This window comes from Telopea speciosissima, chromosome 11 (genome assembly GCF_018873765.1).
Source record: "Telopea speciosissima isolate NSW1024214 ecotype Mountain lineage chromosome 11, Tspe_v1, whole genome shotgun sequence".
Lineage (NCBI taxonomy): Eukaryota > Viridiplantae > Streptophyta > Magnoliopsida > Proteales > Proteaceae > Telopea > Telopea speciosissima.
Genome location: NC_057926.1, coordinates 34,595,586 through 34,605,499, shown reverse-complemented (window position 1 = coordinate 34,605,499; position 9,914 = coordinate 34,595,586). Strand labels below are relative to the sequence as shown.

Here is a 9,914-nt window from a genome sequence, read left to right as displayed (position 1 = left end):
CTTACTACCTCTGATAGGGTGAAATTAGTGGATAGTTTTAAAGAAGCCAGCGAATGGAAAATTGATCGAATCTATCAATAATTGTATCCCTCTACATCTTTCATCTCGTATCCAAGCCTTGAACACTTCAGATTCTGAGGATAGATGGAGGTGCCTTAAGGCCAAGAACAGTAACCTCACCACTAAATTAGCTGCACATGAATTAATCTCACTTTCTGCTAATGATTCTTCTGATTTTATTTCTTGGTAGAAATTCTTTTGGAAATTTCAGATTCACCCAAAATTTAAGTTATTCTTCTGGCATTTGCTAAATGCAGGAATCCCTACCAAGGCTACTCTATCGAAATGGATCCAGATTGAATCCTCCTTTGCTCTTTGTGGAAATGGTGTTGAATCTTCATGGCACCTTTTCTTATCTTGTGATTGGGTTAAACACATTTGGGCGGCAGGACCCTTGGGGTTAAGAACTGATTTCCTGGAATTTGAAAGTTTGAAACAATTCTGTTTGTTTTTTTATCTTTAGTTAAAGTATGTTAAACAAGATGTTTTATGGTTTTTTAGCGTATTTATCATTACGTGTTATTACATTTGGACCGTTAGGAACAAAGTAGTTATTGGCTCGGAGAAGCCTAATCCAAAGTGGATTATGGATCACATCCACAAATGGTAATTTGATCTAAAGTTATTCCCCCTCCTTAACATCCCAGGCTGTAATACAATAGAGTCCAGTGGTCTCCCATAACACATATTCTTTTAACTTACCCTTGCTCAATTTCCATGTTTTAATCTGTGTAGGATGCCATATACCTGGACTGAATGTAGCAAGGTGGTCCTATATCTTTTTTATAGATGGCAGGTTTAAGTTTTTTGCTGCAGGAAATATCCGAACTACTGAAGAGCTAATTCCAGACCTTTATGGGATTCGAAAAGGACTTGACCATGCTACCAGCTTTGGGTTGAAGATTAAAGAAATATGGTGTGCCAACAAAAGGATCACTGATGTTCTTCCATCTCCAACCAAATGCCCCTAGCCTTGGAATTTTTTTAAGGACCTATTATATATATCGGACTTATCTCAAGATGTACATTATAGGACTCCAGGAGACACTTTTTGTCAATCTATAGCAATGAACTTGGCTAAGAATGCCCACAATATGAACTCTGTAATTTCCCATTATGTTTAATATATATATTTTTTATTTTCCATAAAAAAAAAAAACAATGGTATCAATGTAATACTAGAAGATGTTTCCAGCCAAACAAACAAAAAAATGAAAAAGAATCTTGTAGGACTACATTTTTCCTCATGGATCCAGTTTCCAGCCAAACAAACACACAAAAAAATGAAAAAGAAAATTATAGGACTAAATTTTTCCTCATGGGACCCATGTTGTCAATTCTAATGTGAGGTCATGATTAGACTATGGGTTCATCATTAACTTCCACCCCTATTGGACATAACAGAAAATACCCAAAACCAATCCAATAATGGGATCAAATCCCATTGAAGAAGAGATTCTCTTTTCACCATAGTGAAGAGAAACATGGTTCCAAAATTCTATTAATGGTTAATGGGTCCTCCATTTCTGTGCTACCTCGGAGAGTGACTGTGTTGAAGACCCTTCTTCACTTAACACCCTGGCTGCTGTATCCTTTAGCTCCCTCATCCTACTTCTTACACTCTGCCCTTCTTCTCCTTCCATTAGACTCCTCACCACCTTTGCAATCTCTTCTTGCCCAATAATTCCATCTTCTCTCTCTTTGGGCCTTAATGCCACCTTCATGTCCTCCACTAGCATCACTGCATTCATCCTTTGCTCTGCAAAGAGTGGCCAAGCAATCAAAGGCATACCATGGACAATGCTCTCCAAAGTTGAGTTCCACTGACAATGAGTCAAAAACCCTCCAGTCGAACCATGGTTTAGAACTTGGATCTGAGGAGCCCATGAGGGCACCACAACTCCTCTTCCTTTGGTCCTCTCCAAGAACCCTTGTGGTAGGTACGAAAATGGATCCTCAATGCTTTGGGAATTAAAGAAGTTGGCATGCACAGATTTACGAGTTGGGCTTCTAATAACCCATAAAAATCTTTGCTCACTTTGTTCCAATCCAAAGGCCAATTCATTCAGCTGCTCTGGTGACAAAACTCCTCCACTCCCAAATGAAACAAACACAACAGACCCAGCTGGTTGATCATCCAACCACTTAAGGGTGCGTTTGGTTTCGTAAATCAACAGAATGGTGTTCTATCGGATCATAATTCTAAACTAATAAAACCGTTTGGTTGCTTAATTCCAATGGATTACAAGAATTGCATGATTCTGATTTTTACACTAAATATGATCCATATCTGAGTTTACCTCTTTAGGTGAACTCAGATATGAATTACAAATTCTAGGGTTAGTATAAATACCATCATCCAAAAGTGAATGATAGCTTCTTGCCTTGAATCAAAAAACAAATCGTGAATTGCGACCTGTGTTCTCTCTCTCTCGACTCTCTCGACTCTCTCTCGACCTAGGGAAACAATGGTTGTTCATCCATGGCTTGAACCTGCGTTCTCTCTCTCTGACTCTCTCGCTTCCTCTCTGCTCTCTTTCACAAACTCAAGTGAAAACGAAAAGCTTTGAGAACTTGCAGACTAAGGAAGCTTGGACGACTCCTGCTGAGAAGTGCTGCTGAAAAAAGGCCTGCTAGGGTTCCTGTTCAGGTGAAGTTCTATTTATGTTCTTTCCCTATCTCAATTGATTACACACGCACTTGTTCTACTTAAATAAGATGAAACCCTAAATTCTATCCAAAACCATTGTTAATGGAGGATTTTCAGATATGTTTAGGAATAACGGTTGAAGGTTAAGATTTGAGAGAGTTCAGGAGAACTGCGCTACTGCGGAAAGAAAAGATAAATTTGATTTTGAAACATATAATCGAAAATATTAAAAGAGAATTTTGGGGAGATGGGTTGTGGTAGAGGCCGAGAGGGAACGTGTCTGTGTGTGTGGTGTGTCCTTATCCACAACTTTGGAGAGCTCCACTCGGCTCTCAGCCTCTCATAATATTCGACAGTAAAGAGATCGGCAGACTATGATCTGAACGAAAACCATTTCATAACTGGGATTCCGATAGAGGTAATTGATTTGGGTAAGGTAGGTGAACGAAGGTTAGAGCTACGATCATAATGAAACTAAAAAGTACCCTGAACCAAATCACAATCCCTTTATTTCAAAGACAAAATGCTTCCATCAGAACTTGAACAGTAATCCAAACACCAAATGCAGTTGAATGTTAGGATTAGACGTCCGAGGAGGTATGTCTTCTTGACTCAGAGGATAGCTTCGGCACTGAATCATACCAGGCTTACCAAGCCCCTGCTTTAACCTTCATCTTTGTTACTCTTTTGCCCATACTTTACTGCCTATTGTGGTGCACACTCCATGTAGAAATCAAGACACTGAGAACCAAATGCCTGCCTACAGTTTTTTACTGAGAACCAGATGTCAATGGCTTAATGCTGCTAAAATGCTCACATAAGCATTTCCATTGCTGTGCTTAGAGTTTTCTCTTAGTTTATGATTTAACCAATTGTCACTGTCCCATTTTCTTTTATTTGTTGTGCATCTCCAGCCCCAAGTAATAATTTTTACCCCTTCCCCCAATAAATCAAGTAATCGACCTCTGCACTTGGTCTTGTACACATTAGGCCTCATTAAGAGTTCTTTTTTGGTTTTCGGTTATAACATGTGTTGTTTCTGTGTCTCTTCTTTGGGGTTACTTTGGCACGATACCGGAGCTTTTTTAAAGTTTAATTAGGATAAGATGTTGTGGGCTCAAGCTAAGGAAGTAGGCCTAATTTATTCATTGGATACCTGATTTTTATGTTAGTTGTTTCTATACTATAAGGGGTTGAAACTCATTTTATTTTATTTATGAGATTGATTATATGGAAGTTCAAAAATGTAATTGGATTGAACAGCAGTTTATTTTTTTTTATTTTCTTGTTTTAATTTTCTAGGAGAATCAATACATCTAGTTTGAGTCTGTTTCATGTCTACTCGAATTCTTCACTTTTTTCTTCGCATATGAGTGACTAGTGCTCTACATTTTGCATTTTGTTTTTCCTCCGCAGTAGCTTGATGGACTTAGTATTAAATTAGTTATGATTTTCTGTTGAAATTTAGCAATATCTAATGGGTATTGAAGAGAAATGAAGAAGTTTAGAAGGTCAAACTAGTTGGAGAACGAAAAGTTGTATGCAGGACCTGGAAACAAGTCAGTTTGTAGGCCTAGAAACCTGTTTTTGTGAAATTTTGGGGATTGCATGGACTGTGGGGATAATATAGATTAATTGAAGTACTGGTGCTGCATAAAAATTGGCAAAGATTTGTTCTATAGCTCTACCTACCCCTAACAGGTGTCTTTGTTTCAAACATTTCCATTACATACGGGATTTTTTGTCTATCTAGTAAGATTATTTCAACAAATAAACGAATAGGTAAATTCTTATTTCTCATCTGAGTGCTGCAACCATTCCAATAATACATTTAATTTGGCTACAACTACTGAAGATATTTAATCATAGAAATTGGAATTCGTCTACTATTGATGTGTAGTTAGGAATCCATTCTATAACTGCTCTGTTTCTTTGTTTGCAAAAAATATCACACAAACACCAAACCATATCCTCTTATGTCCAATAAAACATCCTGCCTACCCAACACCTCCCAAAAAATTTTCATTTGGTGCGTGATTAATTGCTTACCTACATTTTGCAATCATATTGTTTGCATTAGATTTAATTTTCTTCTTCATTTATATTTATAAATTGATAGTCTGAGACATGAACACGGAATGACCCTCTCTGTCTCCAAGATATTCAGATCAATTAGTTAAGTGTTGCTACTTCTTTCACATATTTCTCCCCCATTGTTTTCTTTTATAGTTTACCACAACTGCTGTATTGGTGCAACTCTTCTTAATTAGCTCGAAGTTGAAGTTGATTTAACTGTGTGGCTACTGTTGTCTTTGTTGTCGTTCTTGTTATTATTATTTTTATTTTTTTGATTTGATCCACTCAACATTATGCCAGTTGCTGTCAAGTCCTGTTGATTTACAACCAGTTCTTGCTGGGCATTTAGATAATAAGGAAGAACAGCAGAAAATAAATGATGTTGGATCTGTGGGTTGGCTTCAAATGTTTTTTTTTTCGCTTTTGTTCAGTTGCTATATGTTTTTGTGACATGGTTTATGTAGGTAGGTGAGTCTTTAGCTCAAAAGGAAGAGCACCTGGGTTTGTTCCCAGGAGATGATGGTTCGACTCCATCATGACTCTCATGTAGCAGTAGCTTCTTGTTTAATTTCTTATCTTGAAGTGAACTGATTTACCCATCAGAATAGGGTGAGGCTTGGGGGAATCTGAACTTTTGTTTTACTTAAATGAAAGCTATTGAGTCATATTGAGTCATACCCTCTACGTTGTCATACCTAAGCACACAGTCACCCCCACCCCTTGCTACCCATACACCTGAACACAACACTGACACAGTCACCCCCACCCCTTGCTGCACCTACACCTAAGCTCACACTCACACATAGCAATGGCATATTAACAATTTTAGGTTAAATAAGGTAGGGTGGTAATTGGATTTAATTAATTATTTGAGAACATTAATATGGTAATTGTATTTTTTTTTTTTGGTTAATGTGTCTTATACTATTAAATGTAAGGTTTAGTAACTGACAGACTTAGGGTAACCAAACAGTTATTCAGGTAGATTCAGGGTAAATCCAACTAACAGACTCAGGGTAACCAAACAATTTTTCAAATAGATTCAGGGTGAATCCAACTGACAGACTCAGGGTAACCAAACAGTTTTTCAGGAAGAATCACATCACAGAATCATGACAGCCAAATAGTTTATTTTCTAGAATTACGATTCAACAGATGGTAACTCAAGTGGATGACCATCCACAATCAGACCACATCCAAAAGATTTACGCAACCAAACGCACCCTAAGACATTCATTTGGATCACCCTCATCTCCAGAACCGGTTCTTATGAGCGGTCCAACCGGATAGATCGGTTGGGTGCACAAATCTCCACTTTCCATAAAAGCCTTGATTGCACCCGGTTCCAAATCCATGAAACTATTCAATAAAATACCATCAGCCAATGAAACACCTCTACATAGGCTAAGAATACATGAATAAGCTTCATTCTTTTGATCTTGAATCGGGTGAAACAAATCACTTCCATGAGGTCTGGAGCATCCAACCACCTGTGGAGCCCCTTGGACCCCTATCCACTTCCATTCCCAAATCCTCTATTATTGAGCCCCCCACATTAGAGTTGAAGGCATTGCCCTCCAACCTCAAGTATGTCTTCTTAGGACATGATCATACTCTTCCTATTATTATTGCTTCTGATTTGACTTCTATTCAAGAAGAAGAGTTGATTAAGCTTCTAAAGGACAATAAGGAAGCCAAAGGTTGGACCATGTCTGACATCAAAGGTATTAGCCCATCCATTGTTCAACATCATATACATCTGATGGAGAGTTCCAAACCTTCTAGGGAACCCCAAAAGAGGGCTAATACTGTGATGAAAGAGGCAATCAAGAAAGAGATCCTAAAATGCTTGGATCATGGCATCATTTATCCTATTTCTGATAGCCAATGGGTGAGTCCTGTGCAGGTTGTGCCTAAGAAAGGAGGAGTCACTGTAGTTGAGAATGCTAATAATGAGTTGATTCCAACCCGTATCCAAACGGGATGGAGAGTGTGCATTGACTATAGGAAATTGAATGCGGCAACTTGGAAGGACCACTTTCCCTTACCTTTTATTGATCAGATGTTAGAGAGACTAGCTGGCCATGAATATTATTGTTTTCTTGATGGTTATGCAGGCTATAACCAAATTCATATTGCTCTAGAGGACCAACACAAGACCACTTTCACATGCCCTTATGGAACCTTTGCTTACCGGCGTATGCCTTTTGGGCTTTGCAATGCCCCTGCTACATTCCAAAGGTGCATGATGAGTATCTTTTCTGATATGATAGAGCACTTCCTAGAGGTGTTTATGGATGATTTTTCTATTCACGGCTCTACTTTTTCTAATTGCTTGCATCATCTCTCTTTGGTTCTTAAAAGATGCATAGAAAAGAACTTGGTCCTGAATTGGGAGAAGTGCCACTTCATGGTAAAGCAAGGTATAGTTCTTGGTCACATTGTGTCCAAAGAAGGGATCAAGGTTGATAGATCTAAGGTAGACCTTATAGCCAATTTACCACCACCCAAGAGTGTGAAGGACATTCGATCTTTTCTTGGCCATGCAGGTTTTTACAGGAGATTCATCAAGGACTTTAGCCAAATAGCTAGACCTCTCACCTCTCTTTTGGCAAAGGACTGCCCATTTGATTTCTCTTCTGAGTGTCATGATAGTTTTGAGCAATTGAAAAGAGCGTTAACTTCAGCCCCCATTATTCAAGCTCCAATTTGGACAATTTCATTTGAACTTATGTGTGATGCCTCTGATTTTGCTATAGGGGCTGTTCTTGGGCAAAGAATCAATAAATTGCCCCATGTGATTTATTATGCAAGTAGGACTCTTAATGATGCACAGCTTAATTATACCACCACTGAGAAAGAATTTTTAGCTGTTGTGTTTGCTTTAGAGAAGTTTAGGCCCTACTTGGTTGGATCACATGTGATTGTTTATACTGACCATGCAGCTATCAAATATCTTGTGCAGAAGAAAGATGCCAAGGCTCGCCTCATTAGGTGGGTCCTTTTGTTACAAGAATTTGATCTTGAAATTAGGGATAAGAAAGGGTGTGAAAATTTGGTTGCAGACCATCTATCCCGGCTGCCTAATTCCTTGACTGTTGATTCTCCAGTCAACGAGAATTTTCCTGATGAGTATCTGATGGCAGTGTCTAGTGAACCTTGGTTTGCTGACATTGTTAATTATCTAGTTACGGGTGTGACACCTGCACATTGGTCCACCCAAGATAAGAATCGTTTCTTTTCACAAGTTAAGTATTTCATTTGGGATGATCCTTATCTTTTTAAGACCTGCCCGGATCAAGTAATCCGGAGATGTGTCCCTGATCATGAGCAACAATCTGTCTTATCTTTTTGCCATGATCAGGCTTGTGGAGGCCATTTTGGGCCTAATAAGACTGCGGCCAAAGTTTTACAGTGTGGATTTTATTGGCCTAGTCTGTTTAAAGACGCTTTTACTTATTGCAGGGCATGTTCTTCATGCCAATCCTTAGGGCGTCTTACTAAGAGAAATATGATGCCCCTCAACCCAATTCTGGTGGTTGAGGTGTTTGATGTATGGGGTATTGATTTCATGGGGCCTTTCCCTAACTCTTTTGGTAACCTGTACATATTACTTGCTGTGGACTATGTGTCCAAATGGATTGAGGCAGTTACTTGTAAGACCAATGACCACAAGGTGGTTGTGAAATTTCTGAAGGAGAACATCTTCTCCCGTTTTGGTACTCCCCAGGCTCTCATTAGTGATTGGGGCAAGCATTTTTGTAATCGGCCTTTTGAGGCCCTCATGAAATCGTCCATAAGTTGGCCATAAGCTTAACTTTATGTAATCGTCCATAAGTTGGCCACACCCTACCATCCCCAGACCAGTGGCCAGGTTGAGGTTTCAAATAGGCAGATCAAGCAAATTCTTGAGAAAACCATCAACCCGAACCGCAAGGATTGGTCTAACCCGATTGGTAGATGCGTTGTGGGCCCATAGGACAGCCTTCAAGACCGATCTTGGTCAATCTCCGTACCGTCTGGTGTATGGAAAGGCATGTCACTTACCTGTAGAGATTGAGCACAAGGCCTTTTGGGCTATCAAGAAGCTTAACTTTGACCTACACACTGCAGGTGCCCGTAGGAAACTCCAACTTTCTGAGTTGGAAGAGCTTAGGAATGAGGCATATGAGAATGCCCGAATTTACAAGGAAAAAACCAAGGCTTTCCATGATAGGCACATTTTGAGAAAATCTTTTGAGGTAGGCCAGAATGTTTTGTTGTACAATTCTCGTTTGCATATCTTTCCAGGTAAGCTGCGTTCTAGATGGGATGGGCCCTATATTGTTCAAAAAGTTTATCCTCATGGGGCTGTTGAAGTCCTCAATCCAAGTACAGGAGCTACTTTCAAGGTCAATGGCCAAAGATTGAAGCCGTACATAGAGATGCCTACTCCAGTTGACGAAGAGGTCATGAATCTCCATGAGCCTCTTTACCTTGACCCCTGATATCCTAGTATGTATCCCTTCCCTGGTCCTTATTCTTTCTTTTTTGCATGCATTGAGGACACTGCATGAATTAAGTGTGGGGGGATGTGTAGGACTTTAATTGTGAATTTTGTGAATTTTGAATTTTGTGAATTTTGATTGTGGCGATAGTTTTTGGGTATGTGCATAAGTCTCTTTGATTTGCAAAGCGAGAGTGAGAGGGAATTAGGTGCCCTCCTAGCATGCGAAATAATAAAAAAATCCCTTTTCAAGGATGGTAGTTGGTTTGTATCCGGTGATGGGGATTGAGTTTGAAAATATGAGTGCTACTTCATGTGATGGTTAGATTCTTCTATGTGTTTATGGACCCCTTTGATCTTTTGGCTAATAGTTGAGACCAATTTGTTTGTGGCAAGGCAAGGCATGAAAGTGGAAGTGAATGAAAAAAAAAGAAAAAGAAAAAAAACAAGGAACAGAAAAGAAAGTGGAATTCCTTAGGACTAGACAGGCATCGTGCCTCATGAAGCGGGGGTGACTTGATCGAAATTCCTTGGAAGGAAACTCAAAAAAAAAAAAAAAAAACTCTTGCATCAATGTCTCAATGTCTTATGGATATATGCAAAAGCGAAGCTACCAACTATTTGGGTGTCGGTGTATGCTCC

General features: G+C 39.2%; 1 protein-coding gene across 1 annotated transcript; it reads right to left on the bottom strand.

Moving 5' to 3' along the window:
- Positions 1–1,564: 1,564 nt before the first annotated feature.
- LOC122645001 (hydroquinone glucosyltransferase-like) lies at positions 1,565–6,141 on the bottom strand. The gene is made up of 2 exons (XM_043838356.1): positions 6,010–6,141; positions 1,565–2,246 (listed from the first exon to the last, which is right to left on the bottom strand). Exons 1-2 carry the CDS (start codon positions 6,139–6,141, stop codon positions 1,569–1,571), a joined length of 810 nt encoding a protein of 269 aa, XP_043694291.1. The 3' UTR covers positions 1,565–1,568.
- Positions 6,142–9,914: the final 3,773 nt, after the last annotated feature.

Bases quoted from the DNA above. Each gene is read 5' to 3' on its own strand.
- LOC122645001 (XM_043838356.1), bottom strand. From the start codon at position 6,141: ATGGATTTGGAACCGGGTGCAATCAAGGCTTTTATGGAAAGTGGAGAT. The intron at 2,247-6,009 runs GTGCGTTTGGTT...ATGATCCGATAG, and splicing joins ATCCAAATGAATGTCTTAGG to AACACCATTCTGTTGATTTA.